This window comes from Eptesicus fuscus, chromosome 4, assembly GCF_027574615.1.
Source record: "Eptesicus fuscus isolate TK198812 chromosome 4, DD_ASM_mEF_20220401, whole genome shotgun sequence".
Taxonomy (NCBI): domain Eukaryota; kingdom Metazoa; phylum Chordata; class Mammalia; order Chiroptera; family Vespertilionidae; genus Eptesicus; species Eptesicus fuscus.
In genome coordinates this window covers 11,344,475-11,367,159 of record NC_072476.1, presented here as the reverse complement: position 1 = coordinate 11,367,159, position 22,685 = coordinate 11,344,475, and the positions used below count along the sequence as shown (strand labels likewise).

The 22,685-nt window shown below is 49.3% G+C and overlaps 2 protein-coding genes across 2 annotated transcripts in view; one reads left to right on the top strand and one right to left on the bottom strand.

Annotated features, from left to right (window-relative positions):
- CRAMP1 (cramped chromatin regulator homolog 1) overlaps positions 1–20,266 on the bottom strand; it is a 69,732-nt gene extending 49,466 nt beyond the window's left edge. Inside the window, exons 1-3 of the mRNA XM_028152904.2 lie at positions 19,976–20,266; positions 17,544–17,890; positions 1,924–2,117 (exon numbers count right to left, since the gene is read on the bottom strand). Coding sequence (XP_028008705.2) covers positions 1,924–2,117; positions 17,544–17,889 — 540 coding nt within the window. The 5' untranslated portion in view covers position 17,890; positions 19,976–20,266. The remainder of the gene's footprint in view (positions 1–1,923; positions 2,118–17,543; positions 17,891–19,975) is intronic.
- A 1,873-nt stretch (positions 20,267–22,139) lies between these two features.
- Positions 22,140–22,685, top strand: part of IFT140 (intraflagellar transport 140) — a 92,714-nt gene continuing 92,168 nt past the window's right edge. The window contains exon 1 of the mRNA XM_008146377.3: positions 22,140–22,198. The gene's annotated coding sequence lies outside the window, so the exon portion shown is untranslated. The remainder of the gene's footprint in view (positions 22,199–22,685) is intronic.

Genomic DNA, 22,685 nt, shown 5'->3' with positions numbered 1-22,685 from the left:
AATCACCCTGCAGAGCCCAAGAGGAAAAGGCCACATTAAAGCAGTAACTGTCTCAACTTGGCATCAGCAGTGGTTGCTATTCTAGGAACATTCCAGGAATCACAAGTCTTCTATGCCTAACAGAAAGCTTAAAGTAGGCAATTTAGGGGCATGATCTATATAAAAACAGCCTCTATACTTTACTCTAAAACTGACAAAGGAAAAAAACAGAACACATTTGCATTTATTTGAATGACTCTGCACCTACTAGAACAAGTCTATGTGTAGACTTCCTTCTCTTCTTGGACAAATGAGTCAAACGACACCAACACGTGGGCCTCCTCCATCCGGGACTGGCAAACTGCTCCACTGGCCCCAGGAATGTTCAGAAATTGGCACCAAGTTCTAGCTCTCTGCCTCCACTTAGGAGTCTCCTTTCTGGTGTCTCTATGAGCACTTCATGGTTTCAATTTCAAAGCCTGCTTCCTTTATAAAACTGTTTCATAGGTGTGGCCACACTTTTCTATCACTCCAATTCCTTCACTATTAAAAGAACTAGTAGCCCATCGCATGATATCGTGCGCAGTAGGCCGCGAACTGCAGCGTGCTGCTGGGAGCCAAGTGGCTTCCGCGGGAGGCAGAAGCAAGCATGGACGCCGGGAGGGAGCTGTGCTGCTTCCGTGGGAGACTGGGAGACGGGCCGCTGTCTCCTCTCCAGGCCAGGCTGCGGGCCGGCCCCCCTTCCCCCAGAGGCCCTCTGCGGCCAGGGCGTCGCCACGGCGACAAAGCAAGCGTCCAGTCCCAGCCGCTCTGCGCCCGCTGCCCAGAGGCCCTCCATTGCCATGGCGACAAAGCAAGCATTCTGCCAGGCCTCTCAGCTGCCTGCTCTCAGTGGCAGTCCACCCCAGGACTGGGGGGCTCCAGTGAGGCTGAGGGGACTGGGCGCCACCATCTTTGTGATGGAGTGATGGTTAATTTGCATATTACCCTTTTCTTAGATAGGATAAGGCTCACCCTGGCAGGGTAGCTCAGTTGGTTGGAGCATTGTCCTGAATACCAAGGTTGTGGATTCAAAACCCGGTCAGGGCACATATAATAATCAACCAATGAATGCATAAATAAGTGGAACAACAAATCATTCTCTCTCTCAAATTAATAAATAAAAAAGAAAGAAAAAAGAATAAGGCTCACTGACTGAACCAACTTACTTTAGATACTATAGCCCAGTGGTCGGCAAACTCATTAGTCAACAGAGCCAAATATCAACAGTACAAAAATTGAAATTTCTTTTGAGAGCCAAATTTTTAAAACTTAAACTATATAGGTAGGCACATTGTTATTAACTTAATTAGGGTACTCCTAAGCTGGCCTTTGCTAAAAACTCAAGGGGCCAAAGAGCCGCATGTGGCTCTCGAGCCACAGTTTGCCGACCACTGAGCTATGGGATCAGGGAGCAGCTTTTCTCTATCTTTAGGACTTTACAGCCTGTCCCAGGTCAGCTTTTAGGACTGAACTGGCTGCTCTGATTGATGTGGCAAGTGTCCTCTTGCCCTTCCCCCTCAGAGAACACCCCTCCTGATTGGCCCACTCAACTACAAGGGGAAGGCCCATAGAGAAAGGTACCACTCTGCAGTCAAGAGTATGTCTGAGAGACAATGGGTAGAATCTGAGAAAAGAAGAGAAATATAAAGAAACTTCCAAATAGCCACCTCCCTAGAACAGCTTTTAAAGTCATGATGAAGCGATAAAAGGCCCTGGTCAGAGGGTGAGGCCTCAGCCCTGGCGACTCACACCTGTCAGTCACATTAGGGGCTCCCCACTGGAACTGCTGACCTAGTAGGTCTAGTAGCCATGTGGTAAAAAAAGGCAAAGGGAAACTGAAAGAGAAATACAAGTGATAAGAAGCTAGGAGTTTGAATGGCCTTTTCTGGTCCCATAACTCACCTCATACAGCCCCTCAAAGAAAGTGTTCTTGTCCTCGGTACTCCACGACTCCCACTGTCGCCGGACTTTTTTGCCTTCTTCCTTCTCACCGCCGGAAGATCCTAAATTCCGGGAGGAGGAGCGAGAGGCCCCTGCAGGGGCAGCAGGGGCAACCCCAGGCCCACTTCCAGATGATGATCCACCACCATCAGCTCCTTTGAGAGAAAGAACTATATAGTGATCTGTTCCAAAAAGCTGGAGAGGCTTGGGGAGGCCCCACTGCCTGAGGATCCACTTGAGGTCCCACTCCACGTTCCTCAATCACATATAGTGGGACAGCACCTGGGACCTACTGTGTGCCTAATGGGCTGTTCAGTAAAGACATCATCCTGATCTGATCTGTGACTCTTTCATATGTTTTTAGTGAAAAAAAGGGAGAAAGAGCGGTTAGGTGGAATCATTTAAAGAGCACAATGATATGTCCACGATGGAGGTATACAGTTCTTTCCCCTCTGTGAACTGAAATCAAACATATTTCACAGTGTCTTTTTCAAATGAGGGTTTGGCTGAAATAATTCCTTTTTTAAAAAAATAAACAAATTGAAGTTTCAAACTCAAGAAAATATTTAAATGGATGTGAAAAACACGGTTTTCTTTTAGATATAATCAGTACTTTAGAAAATTTGATCAGGTGATCCCTAAATATCTATAAAGTCTTTACAGCTTTTGGCTCCAGGAGGCCTAGGTGCAAACTTCTCCGGTTGTCCAGAATCTGGGTTCATCTGACACCAGCCGCCTCCACCATGCCGCCAAAGTACAACCACCAACAGAATCAAAGTCATATACCTTAGGTGCACAGTGGAGAAGTTGGTGCCACATCTGCCCTGGCTCCCAACATCAGCCCCCTGGGACTATCTCCAAAAACAATTGTGATGACATCACCAAAGCAACAGATGATTGGAAGGGTCTGAGAATTACAGTGGAATTGACCATTCAGAACAGACAGACCCAAATTGAGGTAGTATCTTCTGCCTCTGCCCTGATTATCAAAGCCCTCGAAGAACCGTTAAGAGAAGAAGCAAAAAACAACAACAACCCATTAAGCACAGTGAAAATACCACTTTTGATGAGATTGTCAACATTGCCCAACAGATGCAGCACGGGTCTTTAGCTAGAGAACTCTCTGGAACCATTAAAGAGATCTTGGGGACTGCCCAGTGTTGATGGCCACCACCCTCATGACATCATAGATGATATCAACAGTGGTGCAGTGGAATGCCCAGCTATTTTAAATAGAAAATATTTCAATTAAAGATAATTTGACCACCAAAAAGAAATCTTAAAACTCCTTTTTCTTGTCAATTACCACCAGCACAATCCGGTGTTCAGAGAGTGACTACAAATTCACAAATGCTTTTAAAGCATCAGTTACTAATCTCAAGATGAGACCTTAAAAAACATGTTGAAGGGGAAAATGCCATCAAGTACAACACAGGGCTTCAATGCTGTGCAGTAAACCAAGAACTCTGTACTCGAGGACAATGGAGGCAATAAACAAGAGTTAAAGGTCACAGATAAAAAATTTTATGGCCTAACCAAATGCTCCCACCCTTCTAGTTCCTTCCTCTCAGAGGGAGGAGGACTCCCAGCGTATCCCTGTGATAGCCAGCATTTTCTTTCTATAGAACTGCAGGACTACCAAATGGGAGAAACCGTTAAAACTCTGAACGAGAGTAAAAATAACATCATAAAAACGACAGTGCTTTAAAAAGCAGAAGCCAAACAAATGCAGATTATTGTCAAGATGTTTTTTTTAAATGAGATAATCAAGAGCTTTTCCACTGAGATGCACTTCTTGGTAAATCAGTGGGCCCTCCCTGGGCAGCTACATGCAGACTGGGGCCATGTTTCTCTTACTCCCTAGACAGGGTCTACCCCAAAGAATGAATGAAAGGCAAGCAGCTTCACCAAAAAAAATCAACAGAAATAAAAGTAATGAAAAAATTTAAAGCCTGCTGATCCATGTAAGCTTTCAAAGACTATCCTTGGAAAAAACACAAGACATTGGTGCAGGGGTTGCCTGGGGAACAGTGGGAAGCAGAGTCACTCTCCACAGTCACAGTTTTCAATATGTGTACCATAAATGTTAGGGCAAAACAGGGAGTGCCCAAAAACAGTTAATCCCACCAGACAGCTTTCAGATAGAAGGATGGATTTTCAGACATGCTGAAAGAATTACTTGTTTGAGTCTTTTGTATGGAAAGGTGTATCAGTTTAGCGATGGATGGGCTGACTGCGTAGGTAGCAATTTTCACCTTTTCCATCTCATGACACACATAAACTAGTTACTAAAATTCTATGGTACACCAAAAAATATATTTTTGCTGATTTGACAAAAAATAGGTATAATTTTGATTCATTCATACAGCACGGCTATTGTGTTGGCTGTTGTCACTGACTAAATAGGAATTGCATGTTTTGTTTTCTTTTTTTCTTAATCCTCACTGGAGGGTATTTTTCCCATTGATTTTTAGAGAGAATGGAAAGGAGTGGGGAGACAGAGACATGGATATGAGAGAGACACATTGATTGGTTGCCCCTCACGAGTTCCAATCAGGACCAGGGATCGAGCCTGCAATCGAGGTACGGGACCTTGACCATAGTCAAACCCATGACCCTTCAGCCCAAGGGCCAACGCTCATGCTCTAACCACTGAGAAAAACCAGCTAGGGCAGGTATTGCAGGTTTTAAAAATTCTTGTGGCACACCAGTTGAAAATCGCTGTCCTAAGGTAACATGACTATATACCAGAAATGGCTGGTTTATCACAGCTATCACGTCCAATTTGACAGCCAGTAACCACATGAGTGCATTTAGATTTAAAGACTGGCGCCCCTGGGTCCGGGTGAGGCCACGCGTCCCTGGGTCTGGGTGAGGCCTCGCGCCCCTGGGTCTGGGTGAGGCTACGCGCCCCTGGGTCCGGGTGAGGCTGGATCCCGGGTCCGGGTGAGGCCGCGTGCACCTGGGTCCGGGTGAGGCCACGCAACCCTGGGTCTGGGAGAGGCCACGCGCCCCTGGGTCCAGGTGAGGCCACGCACCCCTGGGTCTGGGAGAGGCCACGCGCCCCTGGGTTTGGGTGAAGCTAGATCCCGGGTCCGGGTGAGGCCGTGTGCCCCTGGATCCGGGTGAGGCTGCTCGCCCCTGGGTCCGGGTGAGGCCGCGCACCCCTGGGTCCGGGTGAGGCCGCGCACCCCTGGGTCCGGGTGAGGCCTCGCGCCCCTGGGTCCGGGTGAGGCCACGCGACCCTGGGTCTGGGAGAGGCCACGCGCCCCTGGGTTTGGGTGAAGCTAGATCCCGGGTCCGGGTGAGGCCGTGTGCCCCTGGATCCGGGTGAGGCCGCGCGCCCCTGGGTCCGGGTGAGGCCGCGCGCCCCTGGGTCCGGGTGAGGCCGCGTGCCCCTGGGTCCGGGTGAGGCCACGCGCCCCTGGGTCTGGGAGAGGCCACGCGCCCCTGGGTCTGGGTGAGGCCACGCGCCCCTGGGTCCGGGTGAGGCCACGCGCCACTGGGTCCGGGTGAAGCTGGATCCCGGGTCCGGGTGAGGCCGTGTACCCCTGGATCCGGGTGAGGCTGGGTCCCGGGTCCGGGTGAGGCCGCGCGCACCTGGGTCCGGGTGAGGCCACGAGCCACTGGGTCCGGGTGAAGCTGGATCCCGGGTCCGGGTGAGGCTGGGTCCCGAGTCCAGGTGAGGCCGTGCGCACCTGGGTCCAGGTGAGGCCACGTGCCCCCTGGGTCCGGGTGAGGCCATGTGCCCCTGAGTCCGGGTGAAGCCGTGCCCCTGGGTCCGGCTGAGACCAAACCAGAGGGAGTCGGACCTGCATTACCACCATTTGTCCACCATCCAGAGCTGAGGGGTCAGTGCCGACATGTACACATAAGGAACTGGTGGACATTGAAATTGGGTCTCAAAAGAACTGTTGGTCCAGAAAGAAACTCACTACAGACTGATTCATTTGCCTGTCAGCATAACTATTATTGCTCGTCTCACATTCAGTTCTTATAAGTATATCTCTAGTGACACATGATCTCACTCATCTAGGGGAAATGATGAACAACATAGACTGATGAACAAGAACAGAACCAGAAACAAGGAGGCATCGATCAGACTATCGGGCCTCAGAGGGAGGATAGAGGAAGGTGGGGGGAGGAGGGAGAGATCAACCAAAGGACTTGTGTGCATGCATACGAGCCTAACCAATGGTTAAGTTCAACAGGGGGTTGGGGCATCCGTGGGGAGGGGTGTGGGATGGGAATGGGGGGATGAGGACAAATATGTGACACCTTAATCAATAAAGAAATTTAAAAAAAATAAAGACTGATTAAATAAAACAAAAACTTAGTCCCTCAGTCACACTAGCCACATGTCTCTAGTCATCAATGTCCACATGTGGCTAGTGGCTACTGCATTGGACAGCACAGAACATTTCTATCATCCCAAAAAGTGCCAGTCAGTGCTATATTTGAATGCTTGACATTCACAGTCCTAAATACACTGTTGTAAAACAAAAAATAACCAAGTTAAGCATTTTATACCCCAGCCTGCTTTCCAGCTGCCCCTTCCCATCCTACATGCACCTGTAACGAAAAGGTAACCCACATAATCTCTGTGGTACAGAGAAGGCTAAGGAAGCACTGCATACACAATTTGACTTTGTCCATTCCTCATCAAAGCAAACCTGAAACATGGACTAAATAATGGACCTGGGAGGGGGTTCAAGTTAGGATGGTGAGCTTGAGAGCCCACAGAGCAAGCTGCCTGTTCTTATAGCGGAGTGGTGTTGGCTTATGCACTCTGGGGAGGGCCACTATCCACACTGGAGCCAGAGCACTGGGTAGGTGTTGCCCCTACACATCCAGGCCCGGGGAGGACAGCAGGGGTTTGGGAGGCTTTCAAAGGGCAAGGTGAGGACAGGCAAGACTTACAAACACGGGAGGTGGAATAGTGGTTGCCAAAGGCTGGGAGAAATGGAGCGTGACTGCCCATGGGTTCCTTTTTCAAGTGATCAAATGTTCTGGAATTATATAGTGGTGATTACTGCATAAGTTTGTGAATATATTAAAGGCATTAACCTGTACACTTTAAAAGAAAATGGACTTGGCACTTCACATGATGTTTGGAACAGGTATGGCAACTTCAGAGCACATTTCCAGGGATAATTAGTTTCATTCCATTTCTAGTAGGTCAGAGATGCTTTTGCTGGGAACTGAAGACCATGTTACAGATGCCATTTAGAAAACTACTCTTAGCCCTGCTGGCGTGGCTCAGTGGTTGAGTGTCGACCTATGAACCAGGAAGTCACGGTTCGATTCCAGTCAGGGCACATGCCCGGGTTGCGGGCTCAATCCCCAGTGGGGGGGCGTGCAGAAGGCAGCCAATCAATGATTCTTTCTCATCATTGATGTTTCTACCTCTCTCTCTTCTTCTCTGAAATCAATAAAATATATTTTTAAAACAACCACACACAAAACACTCATAATATAAGTTCTGGTTGACTTGAAGCCCACAATTCCTCATTTAGTCATTTCAGGAAGGGCTGCCTATCTACCTCAGCACCACTCACATGAAAGAGTCTCGAGTCATTTCTCACTTCTAATTGAACACTCACTAAACTCTTTTTCTAAAACAATAGCCACTTGCTAACCAGCCCTACAGTCATAGCCTTTGGTTTACCTTTGCCATCCCACACTGACATTCGATGTACTTGAAAGTAACAGACGTGCATTTAAAAATCCTCTAATGCAGCTATCTTGCTAGCTTTTTTGAGATTTCACCAGATCACAGCACTGGTGACCCAAGACAAGGAGAAGGAATGGTGAAGGAAAACAGACTGGAAGCATTTCAGAGCTGGGAGGGACCTCAGGGGTAGAGTGCAGGATAAACCAAACCATGGCTGTGAAAGAAGATACAACAGTCGAAGCAGCTCTGCCAAGATACACGAGGTAGCCAACAGGCTTCAGAGCAGCCAGCCACTCTTGCTGGGCAGAGATGTTCAGCCCTTTCCTCTGATAGTTCCAAATGATACATCCTCAGTAGGCCAATGTAAATGTTAAAAAAAGAAAGCAAACCACTCCCAAGTAACCCTTTTAACACTTGGTACCCATCATTCTAGACCTTATAATGTCTTGTAAAAGTAAAGCAGAATCACAAAGCTTCCAGGTAGAAAGAGCACCGTGGCATCTGGTCCATTCCCAACATTTCAGATGAGAGACATGCGTCATCGCTTGACCTCAGGCTCAGCCCAGGACTCCAGCTCAAGCATGAAAAACAGGAAGCAGGATAAGAGATGCTGGTGTAACATGATGGTGCTTACCAGGAAAGGCTACCATCAGGGCAGAAAAATTCAGATGAAAATGGTGATGACTGAAGGGGAAGAGAGGGAAGCAGGTGAGGAGAATAGAGGTAGAGAGGCAAGAAGTGGAAAGAGAAGACAATGTGAACAAGCCAGGGTGGGCATTGGGATAGGAGTGAGTGCAAGGAGCCTGGCAAAAAGTAGAGGGCCAAAGTCAAGCCTCCCTCTGTGGCTCCGGGTCTGAGGCTACAAAGAGTAATAGCAAGAGTCTACACGATGAGCAGCATCTAAGAAGCCTGAAGGGAAGTGAGGTACAAGAATAGGATTCCCCACCGTGAGCTCTTTGAAAGCAAGAACAGTGCCTTACTTTCCCTGCCCAAGGTTGGCACAAGGCCTCACACAGAGCACATGCTCAATGAAAGCTCAGAAACCAAGAGCACCGAGCAGGGGCCTTCACTGTGCCCCTCGCCCTAGTCCCCAGTGCCTCCAAAACAGAACCCACACTTCCCTCTCAACCCACTTCGGTGCCACAATCTTCCAGTTGCCTGGGTGCTACCTGGCTTCTCCTCTTTCCCATTTCCACGGCCGTTTTCCCAGGCTAGCTCTGTGCCACCACCAAGTAACCCAATCTTAACCGCCTCTTCTCTGGTCTCCCAAACCACCAACCCCAGCTACAACCTACCCTCCAGAGCTTGCATTTGAGGGAGGCAGCCATGTGGCCTTGGTCTGCCTTCCCCGGCTGCCTGCCTGTCCACCCCACCTCCAGACAAGCTAGACTATGTCCCTCCCCCATCATACACCTCTGCAATGGCCTGGAATGCCATCACCCATGCTCCCTCTTACTGCCTGAAGAGGAGAAATTCATCCCCATCTTTCACTGAAGAAGCTGATGCATATGTGGAGCCGCTTATTTCCCAGAGGCCTGGAGCCAAGGGAACAACTTTCTACAGCAGCAGTAAAGCATGTTCGAACACTGCTCCTTTTTGTCCTTACTGTATACTAGAGGCCCTGTGAACAAAATTCGTGCACCAGTAAGGTCCCTCGGCCTAGCCTACAGGGATCGGGCCAAAACCGGCTCTCCAACATCCCCCAAGGGGTCCTGGATTGCAAGAGAGCACAGGCCAGGCCGAGGGACCCCACTGATGCACAATCGGGGCTGGGGACGGACTGTAGGAGGGCTCCAGAGCGTGTCCGGCCCATCTCGCCCAGTCCCGATTGGCCAGACCCCAGCAGCAAGCTAACCTACGGGTCGGAGCATCTGCCCCCTGGTGGTCAGTGCGCGTCATAGGCTGGTTGAACGGTCAAACGACCCGTCAGACACTTAGCATATTAGGCTTTTATTATACAGGACTAGAGGCCTGGTGTGCACCCTCAGCCTGGCCTGCGCCCTCTTGCAATCTGGGATCCCTTGGGGAATGTTGAACTGTTAGTTTTGGCCTAATCCCTGCAGGCCAGGCCAAGGGACCCCACCAGTGCACGAATCCGTGCACTGGGCCGGTTTTGGCCCAATCCCCGCAGACCAGGCCGAGGAACCCCACCGGTGCACGGAGGGCCTCTAGTATGCATATAAAATCTTTGGTTAATCTCTCCCGCCCCTCCTCTCTCCCCTGAGATTCATCAGTCTGTTCCATGTCTATGCATTGAACGTCTGCCCCCTGGTGGTCAGTGCACATCATAGCTACCGGTCAAAGGGTCGCTTAAGCTTTTATATATATAGTTATTATCCACATTTCAGAAATGGGGAAACTGAGGTTCTAAAGTCCAAAAGCTCCAAAGTCACCAGACAGCAGGAAGCAAGCCTCTAATTCCAAACCTGGGCATTTTCCTCTGGGGCCACACAACAGTGTGGTGACTACTGCCAGGGTCACTACTGCTTCAGTATTTTTATTACGTACAGAGCTACGGGAATCAGAGGGTTTTAGGGTGGAGGAAAGTTGACCTCCACATCCAATCCTCAGTCTGTGACAGATTAAAAAGCCAAGAGGTGCAATGACTTGCCCAAAGGCACATAGCAAGTAAGTGGCAGGAGAGAGGACCGTGGAGGATGTTTACTTCTAAAAACAAAACTGTGTTACTTAATTTAGGTAAGACACAAGATGTAATGACAATCTGTCATATTATACAATGACTCATTGTCCTGAGCTTTCCTCTGCCGTTTGGTGAACTTCCTTCCAAGAGTTAGGAACATTAAAATCTCAAGAGACAGCCCTAACCGGTTTGGCTCAGTGGATAGAGCCTCGGCCTGCGGACTGCAAGGTCCCAGGTTCGATTCCGGTCAAGGGCATGTACCTTGGTTGCGGGCACATACCCAGTAGGAGGTGTGCAGGAAGCAGCTGATCAATGTTTCTCTCTCACCAATGTTTCTAACTCTCTATCCCTCTCCCTTCCTCTTTAAAAAAATCAATAAAATATATTTAAAAACAAAAATCTCAAGTGACAGACCCACCAAAAGCAAGGTATTCAATAATGCCGAGCCATTCTCAGCTAGAAAGATGATTCAAGTTCAGCTAATAAAAGTGTGTCTCCAGGCATGCCTGCCTTCCACCGTGGCACAGAATGTTTCCTCATCACCTTCTTCCGTGGTATGAGAGGGCAACTGCTCCATCCCCAACACATCGACCTCAGGTCACAAAACACCGTGGTTTTGAGGCAGGAGGCAAAAATGCCAAGATCTCCCACAGATGCCTCTCAAAACATGTGCCATTAGTGTCAGAGGCTGGAATGGCCAGGTTTGCATTCAGAACGCAGATGTGACTGAGGGACACTCTCTCTACCAAGGTCACACAAAGAAAATGTGCCAGCCAATCCCCAGTAAGAGTGTCACCTCAACAGATGAATGCCAAGCTGCCCCATCTGTCTGCAGGTGTTCATCGAGAACCCCTCCCAACCACTCACCATGCAGTCTCTGAGAACCAGTGCAGATGCTCCAACCAGGCAGTCAGAGCCCCTATCCAGGGTCCCTGGCCTCCGTGAAATCCCCTTCAATGGTCTGAAGATGACCTGGAGCTTGGTGGTCCCAGGACATGTCCCAGTCACCTCTGCATCCCCGGTGTCTCCACATCATCTCCCCATCCTCAGCACTCCACAAGGCTCAGTATCCTCAACACTATGACCAAGGCTGGCCTCTCTCTAAGACTCTTCTCCTCTTCCCACAAACGTTTGAAAAACACACAACTGAAACCCCACTTTTTGCTATTGTTGTTCTCACCCAAGGACATTTTTTCCATTGATTTTTAGAGAGTGGAAAAGAGGGAGGTAGCGGGGGAGGGAGAGAAACATTGATGTGAGAGAGACACACTGATTGGCTGCCTCCCGCATGCACCCTGACCAGGGCTGGGGATGGAACCTGAAACCTAGGTACATGCTCTTGACTGGGAATCAAACCCTCAAACCTTGCATGTGCTGGCCAATGCTCTAACCACTGAGGAACACAGACTAGGGTGAAATCCCAGTTTTTATTAAAACATATGCCCTCTTCTTCAAATAATGTGAAGATTTCTAATGGTCTTATGTAGGTAATTCTTGATAGCCCACCCAAACTACAAACACCAGGGAATGTCTTTTTTGGGGGTATTTCTCACACTGTTCTTCAGTGCTAAGAATACTGCAGTTACTTATGTGATAAAATGCTTCTATACAGCACCACCATCTATATATGACAAAGAGATTTTTATATTTGCGACTCTACTATCTGAAATCATTCCCATTATCTTTATATTATCATGGAATCTAAAAAAGACACACCTGCAGCCAGAGAAAGACAAGTATCATATGATCTCACGCATATGCATGATCTCACTCATATGTGGAATCTGAGTAACAAAATAACCTGATGAATGGAGTGGATCCAGAGACATGGAAGCATGGAACAGAGTATGGAATCTTAGAGGAAAGGTGGGGGAGGGTGGGTGGGTGGGAAGTAATCAATCAAGGATCTTGTATGCATATATGCATGGCCCATGGACACAGATGAGGCCATAGACATATGGAGCGGTGAGGGCCTAGGGTGGGCTGGAGGGAGTCAATGGGGGTAAAAAGGGAACATATGTAATATTTAAACAATAAAGAATTATTTAAAAATTAAGTTAAACAATTTTTAAATAAAAAAGACACACCTGTACCACATGAAATGAAAATCCTAAAGTATACTTGGTTGGCAAAGGATAATTCCAAAAACAACCAGACGTCACAGAAATGACATTAGTTTTGATGTTAAAAGTCAATGAGGGCCCTGGACAGTTTGGATCAGTGGTTAGAGCACCGACCTACAGACTGAAGGGTCGAGAGTTTGATTCCTAGTCAAGATCATGTACCTTGGTTGCAGGTTCCCTAGCCCCAGTAGGGGCACATGCAGGAGGCGACCAATCAATGTGTCTCTCTCACGTCAATGTTTCTCTCTCTCTCTCCCCCCCTTTCCCCCCTTCCAATTTCTCTAGAAATCAGTGTGTGGGGGGGGGGCAGGGGGAGGGGTGAGGAGGGAATATATATCCTTAGATGAAGATTTTTTAAAAAAGTCAATGAGGTATTCGTTTTGATATCAAAAGTCAAAAGAAAATTTAGCTCAGCCTTCAAATCAATATTCATCTCCTCACCTATACTATCTATCCACATCTTTCACATGAAGCAAATGCAACCTGTACTACCCTGAACCTATTAATTTACTAAGAACCTCAGGTTTACGAGTATTTTCCTCTGTCCTGAACAGCTCCATCTTTCAAGTAGCCTGGACCACACAGAGGTCTCCTGACCTACTGTGCACAGGGAGTCTACAGGGAGTCCATGTCACACCACAGGACCATGTGTTGGGGTTATTTGTTGTGTCTTCCACTGGATGCAGCCATCACAGGGGATGGTGCCACTGGGTGCTAGACAGAGTCAGGGGAATGACTTCTCTTCCTCCTCCTCCTCTTCTCCCAACAAAGTCTGACACCTTTCAGCAAAACTTGACATTCCTGCTTAGGTGGCCATGGTGGCTCCATGCAGTCGTCACTGCACATGACTATTAAACCTCATTTACTGAACCAAACCAGGAAGACCACAGTGCTCTTGTGACCACCTGATGTGTCTTCCTCTGCACAGAGTATGGAGGACAGGAACTTCGAAAGAACTCGTGGCCATACTCCACCCAGTTGCCTGGGGCCTGGCCGCAGTGCTTTGATAAAGGGACAGTGACAGTGATGACAGTGCAGACAAGAGGTGGAGCTGCAGCAGGCACAACAGGCAGTTCCACACCTGGAGGGAGGAGTATGCACTCTGACCACGCCCTGCCCAGTGCTCTCCCAGAGTCAAGGCTAAGCAGAGCCCACCAGATGTAGAACTATCTTGATTTCAGGCAATCTACCTTTCACAACACTCTCCTGAGAACACACACAGGACCAAAACCATTCTGCACAGTGAGTGTTAAGGTGAACACACCTTCAAGCCACTATCTCACCAGACCCATTTTGAAAGTAAGGAACCTAAGGTTTGGGCATGTTGAGCAACTCTTCCTTTGCCCCACAGCTGGACCAGCCATGCAGCAGCTCTGCGGGGAGAAGGTGAGTCTCCTGACTGCTGGTTCAAACCTCTTTCTCATATGGTTTGTCTCTCAGAGGTTGACCAAATAAGAGTGAGATATTTCATAAGACATCTTTTTTTGTTGTTAATCCTCACTGAAGAATATTTTTCCATTGATTTTTAGAGAGAGTAAAAGGGAAGGGGAGAGATGGAGAGAATTATCGATGTGAGAGACACATCAAATGACTGCCTCCCGCATGTGCCCCAACCAAGGCCAGGGATCAAGCCTGCAACTGAGGTATGTGCCATGACAGGAACCAAACCCGGTACTCTTCAGTCCGAGGGCGGATGCTCTATCCACTGAGCCAAACTGGCTAGGGCAAGACATCTTTTAAAGACACCCAGAAGCTGCAGGCAAAAGATTATGCGAAATATAAGTAAATTCTGTACAGAGACTTAATGATTCCTAAGCACAAGCACAATTAAGTCAGCTGACATGGCCCAGTTGTGGAGACAGTAGGTCTTGTGACTAGCTCCCCTCACAAGTGGAACCAAAGTTGGGGAGATGGGGGGGAGGGGTGGATAAGAGGGCACATGACACAATGAAAACAGAGGGCTCTATCCCACCTCAGGCACCCCCTCAGCCCAACGGTACTGACAGGGCAGTAGCTTGGGGGAATTCCTGGGCCTATACCAGCTATCACCGCAGAGGCCCTCCCTCTCCCCCATCCACCTGCTCAGACTCAGCCTAAAGCCCCCAGATCCCAAAGCCAGGCGCATTTCCCATAGAGAAGCACTGGAAGCCCATTAATCTCGGCCTTGCAGGACCTTGTTGCGAAGGCCTGGTTGTGGTGTTTGCTGTGCCGAGGCAGGCACTAGTATTATCCCCTTTATAGACAAAGAAATTGAGATGGACTAGTTCATTCAGAGTTGAACTGCCAAACAGAGAAGGGCATGGGGGCCTCTGTCTCCTGGCCCATGTGCTCACGGATCTGTGAATTCTGGTTTTCAGTCTCAAATGCATTCTCGGATCACTCTGGGCAGCATGGTAGGGCTGCAGAAACATTTGTTTTGGCATCAAGTAGAGCCACTGGTTTCGCATCTGCAGCATACCTTCTGTTTAGGTTAAGCACGTCATTTAAACAACAAACTTCAGTTTCTGCACCTATTTAAAAGTAAAGTAACTGAGATGCAAGATGCCTGGCACATAGACCCTAAATCGTAGCCACTTTCTCTTTATCAATTCAAAAAGAATTCAAAATTATACTAGAAAAATTTATTTTTCATTGAAGTTGACAAAAGTCTGTTTTTATAAAGAAAACATAGTTGTGTGGACAGAAGCAAAACAAGGAGGACTTCCCTTTCGCCACAGTCTTCTCCAAACTCACTGCAAGGTTCTCACGACTGAAAACTGGCAAGAGCAGTAAGTAATCAACCAAAGGGACCTCCAATGACCAGACTGTGATGATTTCTGAATCGTAACAGGAATTATATTTTTCTGAAGAGAAATACAAGAAAAATGCCAGTACAGGAAGTTCTCACTTAACATCGTTGATCAATTTTGTGACTTGAAGTGAAATTTCACCATAGTCTTCTTGACATAAACAAGAGTTAGGCTCCTAGGGCATCTCATCACCATTTTAACAAGGACAGAATTCAAGGGCCTTCTACACTGTTCATTTCCTTAATGATCCATGCTCACCACCCCACGTGGAGATTTCCGTATCCCGTAAGGCAAATGCTACTCTAAGAATGATTTTCAAAGGTGAGCAGCATGTTGTCACAGGACCTTCTTTTCTGGCTGTTAATGGAGGCCCAGGGAGCAGAGGTTGCCCTGAGGCATAAGGAGGGGATGTCCTGAGGTCCTGGGTGTGGACAAGAAGATCCAAAGGATCCTGGTAGCCCAAGCTCAAGCACAGTCAAGAGGAGCTAAAGGCCAGATGCTGGCTGAGTTCTGTGAAGAAAAGGACATACACGTCCTACTCCTCTCCTAAAAGACACCATTATATATATAGCTTAGCTTTATTATTTATTTAAAGAAACATTTGCTTGCTAAAGTAGGAAAATACATAAGTTACAAGAAGCACAAATTCTAACAAATTTCCATTTTACTAATGAAAAGTCGATTGCTGCTCCAAGCCACACATTGGGGACAGGAACTAAAAACAGAAGCACCAAGGACTTGATTCAAGGCTATTCCAGGAAACCTTTTTGCAAGTCACACCCAACTATGCAAGTGATAGCAAACTTCCCCTAATTACCTGACTGCTAGAAATATAGCCAACCACTCAAGTTTTAGCATCTCACATATAGGTAGTTATTTACAGGTGACAGGGCTTTCACACCAGCACCTCAGCTCAACTTCGCAGCCACACTTTGAGAGAATGGAGCAGTCGCTGCTGTTCCTCATTTCACAGGTGAGGACACCTCTCTGATGGAGAAGCAGATTCAAGAGGTCAAGTGAGTAGACCAAGGTCAGAGGGCCAGGGTGACAGGCAGTGAACTCTGACTGAACTCCAGATTCAGGGAGACTGAAGCCACAAACTCTTGAAGGCACTCAAGGAGCTTAACTTAGACACACCTGTAACTAGGAATGAAAAGCTATTTTTTTACAAAACAAAAGAAGTTAGTAAAACAAGTTAATATTTTCCTAACCCATCAGCAACTATCACATCCAAAGTAAATTTATGAGGCAAGTTTTAGTTTCTGAAATGTACTAAACTACCTTATACTTACGTCTTTAAGTAAGAATACTTACATCAAAATTCTTTACCAAAAAATGAGTGAGGACATGATTTCAGTTGAAAATGAGATAGAAAAAGCAAGTTTAATGACACACATTTGGGTTCTCTGTCAGCTTCCAAAATATTTCCTTTTTAAAACTATCAGGACCATCTAATAAATTTGAAGGACCATTTACCAAGGAGCTAAGTGAAAGTTTTTTCCATGCAAAACTCACTGGAAATTTACATTACATTTGCTATCTACAAAAGTGCTACAAATTTGGCCTGAAACAAAAGGGATGTTAAGAGCAATTCACTTGTATAATTGAAGAAAAGCAGAATGCTGAAACAGAAAAGTATAAAAGAAGAAAATAATGGAGAACCAGCACATCAGAAACAAAAGTGACATGTGGTTTTCTTATTATTTTGGTAGGGACCCAAGTAAAGCTGAAATCTTCTCAATCGCCTCAGAATACCTTGACAAACTTGGTAGACTGTGGTTCTTTTAAATCAGGCCACAAATGTTTTCACTACTTCCTACCCTAGGGGGGAATTCTTTCCAGGGCATCAAAACTCAAAGGACATAAAAGACATGTCTTGATGCCCTTAATAACTTTTGAGCCTAGAATACTTGAAGTAGAGGATAAAGGGCCCAAGTCAGATCCTGGAATATTTTTGGCTTCTTATCAACCTTTCCCCAAATAAGTTTCAAAAGCCCATTCCTTTGTTGTATTTCCACCATCTGACATCTGGCAAAGATGCTGCAGTATTTTCTCTCTCCATTTCTAAACTACTGTTTGCTACACAAAATAGCCTACATCATCAATGATCCTTTGAGGGGGGGAAAAAACAACCTTCAAGAATCTATTGTACTTGCCCAAAGACAGGATACTTCCTGTCCTTCAGCATGGTTTAAACATAGGGAGAAACAGCCTCTTGGGAGGGGAAAAAGGGCACTTCTCCTCCAGAGTGCAACGCCAAATGCGAGACACATGCAGGAGCGGGATCAGGAGCTGCACTGAAGGCACGAAGGTGAGCCCAGGGCACATCCCAGAAGGGCCTGGGGTCCCCCTACCTTTTCCGCGAGGCCCGGAGCTGCTGGTGCTGCCGCTGCTCCCCCCGGCGCCGCCCGACGAGTCTTTCCTGAGCCTTTTGCTCTGCGGCCTCACGCTGGACCGGAGGAAGTGGTGCTGGTCCTGGGGGCAGGCGGGCGGCGGGGACGGAGCCTGCGGGCCACTCGCGGGGGCCGGGGGGCCGCCGCCCCGGGGGGTCTTGCCGTCCCTCTTTGTGCCACCGCTGTCCTCGGCCGAATCCCCGCCGCCGGCCCCCTCTCCCTCCAACGCATCCTCATCGGCAGCCCTCTTGCCCAGCCTCTTGAGTCCTTCCTCCCCGCCGCCGCCGTCTCCCAACTTCACTGTCATCCTGCGGGAGAGGAGAGGGGCCCTGGTGAGGCGCCGCCGCGAAGTTTAGCCGCCCGCCTCCCTCTCAACATGGCCGCCGTTGTTTGTTCCAGGTCCTCACACGGCCCGCCCGCCGCCGCCCGGCCGAGTCAGCCGCCCCGAACCCCGGACCCCGGACCCCGGGCCCCGGCCCAGACCCCGTGGCCTAGGACACAGGGGCGCCAGGGGCATCGGGCGGCAGCTCGGTGGCCGCGCCCAGATGGCCCTGCCCGCGCGGCGCCCCAGCCCGTCGGGGTCGAAAGGGATCCGGAGTCCCGCGTCCGGGACTCGAGGTTCGGGTTCCTGGGTACCAGCGTCGCGGCCCGAAACCACTTACCCAACGGGGCCCCGGCTCATGGCCTGCGAGGCGAGAAGCCTGCGCGTCGGCCTCGCTCCCTGGGCTGCCTTGGCCGGCTGGGCCTTGGCGCCCGCGCTCCTCCCCTCCCAACCCGACCCCTCCCGACCCCCCAAACGCGCGTGGCACCTGGCCCGCGCACCTGCCCCCCACGCCAGCCCCCAGAGTTGGCCCTGGAGTGGGAGCGAGGGGCCGAGATCCACCCCGGCAGGGGAGAGGTGCGGGCTCGCCAGTGTGCACAGGGAACTCCATAGTGGCCCGGCTGCCTGTCCGCCTGCTTATTTTTAAACAGACATAAAGAATCATAAGCTCAGGGTTTCTGGGAATCATGGTTCCCAGGGTGGGAGATGTGTACTGCTGCGGGGATTTAGGAATTTAAAGTATTTTTTTGCAACAAAGGAGCCTGTTGCATGGAACACGTTGGAGCCACCCGTGAAAGGGATGGCACAGTATGTCCAGGTCCAAATGCAAGAATGGGTAGAAGACAATTGTGTTAAAACTCTTGGTAACCATTAATAAAAATTCTTCATTAACGTTGTTACCCACTGCTGTGTGAAATGTCAACAACAATAAAATGCGATGACTCTAAAAAGCAACTCAGAAGACAGACACACTCAGAAATAAACGAAGAGAATCAGGTACCTATAAACATTATAAGCTGGGAAATAATGTGTACTTGCGATGAAGCAAGAAAGATAATCAGATTCCTCAACAGGTGTCCATGCTATACCCAAACTGTGTTTGACAAGCTGAACACAACTGCTAAGGACAAGAACATTTTCCATTTAAAAGGAAAGCAAGAACAAGGCAACAAGGTTAACAACAAAATACAAGTAACAGGGGCAAGGACCTCTCATACAAAGGTTTGGAAATGAGTAAAAATCATAGTAATACCTACTACTGCTCTGATGTATTCTGTCACAAAATGATCTCTAGACAGTTTTCATCTGTTGTAATGGATCTTCTAAATCATTTGAATTCGTGCTGGTTAAAAAACAACCCACAAAACAAAACACCCTGCCAACGAAAACAAACAGCCAAACGTAAAGCATTTCATTGTACAGGACTTCTCAGTCTTCACTTCTCAACCTATCTATTTATGTTTATGAAATCTGAAAGGATCCAAAAGGGCCTTTCTCTGGTTTATAATGTGGAGAATCCTATTTCTCAGGGGCCCGAAAGCTACCCACAGTCAACCCAGGGCTCAGGCAAGGCATATATCAACCACAACAGAATAAACTTGCCTGTTTGCCAGGTTGAATGTTAGACACTAAACTGAACACCGAAGGACAGGGCTTTTCAGAATTTAAAGGATACTGACACATTTCTGAGGTTTCCCCTATGGTTAAAGGAAAACACGAGGATGAAAACCTTTAAAGGAAAACCTCCAACATTACTTCCTTCCTGAACGTGCAAAAGATGGAATCGCCTCAAGCCCAATCTCGGCTCGACGCCTTTTGTCACGTTTCTGGAAGGAAAAAGCAAAGCCCTCCATTCTCTAGCCGATTTCTGGCTGCCCACAAAGCGCACTGTCAAGGCAACACTTCTCGGTCCGGACTCCCCGGAGTCGCTCCGACAAAGCACCGCGTGCGTAACTACCGTGGCAAGGGAGCAGGCCGCTCCTCCGCAGCCCCCACCTAAGCAGGGAGCCTGGTATCGCCATGACAGCCGGTCCAGGCGGCCTACCCCTTTCGAGCCCCAGCCTCCGGTCACCTTTTTCATCAATGCCCCGCAGCAGCCTGGCTTCCCGGGCCCTCCGGGGGCCTCCCGGGTGCCCGCAGATCCGGCCGGGCCGGGCAGCCCCGGGCCCCGACTGCAGCAAGACCGCTACGCCGGTGTTGTGCTCCCGCTTCGGAAACAGTCGACAAGCAACGCCTACCCCGGCACCGCCTGCCCCGGCACGTCCCCTCCGCGGCCGGGGTGCGGCTGACTGGGCTGCGGGAGCCGATGCTGCCGCCGCTCAGCCTCCCGTAGACCCGGCCAGCCGCGCACAGCAGCAGTTCCGGCTACGGCGGCCGAAGGAGACCGCAAGGGCGGAGCGCGGGGCGGGACAGAGGCGGCGGGCGCTGGGAGAGGGGAGGGGCGAAGCGCGCGGGGACGAGCACGTCCGAAGTTTTCAGCGAGCGCGCCCCGCTAAGGGCGCTCTCATTGGTCACCTGTGGGCGCGCTTGCTTGCACGCACGGACGCTGGGCGGGGGCGGGAGGGTGTTGTCTGCGACGCGGGTAATGTTGTGACGCCGCCTTGCGGCTTTGCAGGCTGGTGCGTCTCTTCGGATTGGTCGGACGACAGCCAATAGAATCAGTGCCTGGCTGTGATTGGTTAAGGCCGTATGACGGATGCGTGAGAAGAAAACGCCGCCTCAGCTCCGAGAGTTGCATCCCGCGCGAAAGAAAAAGTGTGGAAGTGCAACCGAGGCAGATAAATACACCCTTTATTGGGTTGAGTGTGTGCTTTTTAAGTTTTTTTTAGCAAGCAGATAGTGCTGTGCACTTAGGCCGTTTTCCTCCATTAGGGAAATAAAGGAGTGTTTTAAAAATTCTAGTGTTTATGGGTGGAATGAGAGTAATGATGTTGAAGGACAAACTTGTAGGGAGTAGTAAATAAGCCATAGAGATCAAATGCACAGTATAATGAATACACACAATATTGTACTACAGTTAGTAATGTGACAAATAAGCTATGTGTGCAATCATATTACAATATCTAAGTGCATCGAAACAACATCGCTATATACCATAAATTTACACAAATTTATTCCTTAAAAATTCTGGGGTGGTGGTGGAGATGGAGGGAGACATAGGGGGGATAAATTGTGGGTGAAAGGAGACTTGATTTGGGGTGGTGAACACACAATACAGTGCACAGATGTGTTGTAGAAATGTACACCTGAAACCTGTATAGTTTTGTTAACCAGTGTCACCCCCCCCCCCAATATATTCATTAAAAAGGGGGGAAATGGCAAAAATGTTCATAAGGCACCTAAGTAGACACACAAGAAAAATATTCTGTAAATGAAAGTGGGTTTTTAAAAAAATACAAACTTCGGAGTCTTCCTTGGAGATGCCTATTCCATCTCATCCAGTGGTATCTACACTTTCTTTTTTCATTTAACAATGGATCTTTTTGCCCTAGTAACTATTTTTCTTTAATGACATGACATTGCTTTGTTTTTCAAACCACAAGGTCAGAGCGCAGTTGTTAATACCTTTGGGGATGTAGTCTGTCTCCATGAGTCAGGTTGGTTTCTAAAGGGATGAACCCGTATCGTTGGCTAACATTTTCTCGCCAAAGGCGTCCATATGTACCCCCAAAGCATTGAATACACGTGATAAATTAGTAACTTCAAGGAAGTATGTCGAGTCAATTGGCTTTTCTCAGGAATACTCTTGAACCACCTCTTCCTTAAGATCAGACAAAGCAGAACCTAGAAACGCGCTGGGGTCCAGAAGACCCAGCAACAAGATTAACAAGAGAGTGCTCCTAAAGAAGATGGCGTTCCGTTTCTCCCCCACAGTCTCAGTTGCCTTCCTCCACCTTCTGACAGACCTAAGCGGTAGAAAAGGTGCAACTACAGAAGCGAATCCCAACAGGTTTTGCAACGCCATCACCCCTAGAAGAATTTCGCCAGCTCCCTTCTCTGCGCAGGATGGCATACCCTGGCCTCTTGGCCCCACTTTCCGAGCTAGCGTTGTCGATTCCCGACCGTGGCTGGGATGGGGGAAAACTGCCCGGCAAGACGGCGGAGCTCGCCGCCGGCGGGAACCCGCTTGGCAATCTAACCCTCCGCACGAACGTTCCCGATCATCTTCGGTTCTTTCCGGCCTCTCGTGGCGCTTCGGGTGGCCTCGGCCTCCGAGTCACTAACCTCGGCTGTTTCCGCGTTCCGCGAGCAGCCGTTGTCCTGGCAACGCGCGGCGGCGCTGAGGCCGGGAGAGGTGAGAGCGGTCCAAGGTAGCTGAGGTCGGGGAAGTGACGGATCAGGGGGCCGGGAGCCCGGAGGCGGGCGACGAAGAAGCCGGGCCGGGGACGGACTCGGGTGGTGTCGGGGGTTTGGGGCCGGGAGGAGGGCGACGACCAGGCGAGCCAGTCCGGGTCCCTCGCCATCCCAAGTTGTTTTCGTCCGGAAATCCGGTCTCCGCGGATCTCCCGCGGCCCCAGGCGGGTAGGTCAAGGCTAGGGGCTTCTGGCCACCTCAGTCGCAGTCCAGGTTCTATTGAGGGTCGCGTGGCCGTGCGATTCCCGGGGAGCTGACCAGGTGGGTTGTTGGGGGACGCTGGCAGAGTACCTGTATCCCCGGGCAGGGAGAGACTAAGAAATACCTTTCTGAGCCGCACCGTTCCAGCCAGCGAAGGCTCTCCTTCGGATCCCCAAAATACAGCTGCATGTCCCGAGGCCTGCGGGCTGTAGCCCAGAGGCTGAGAC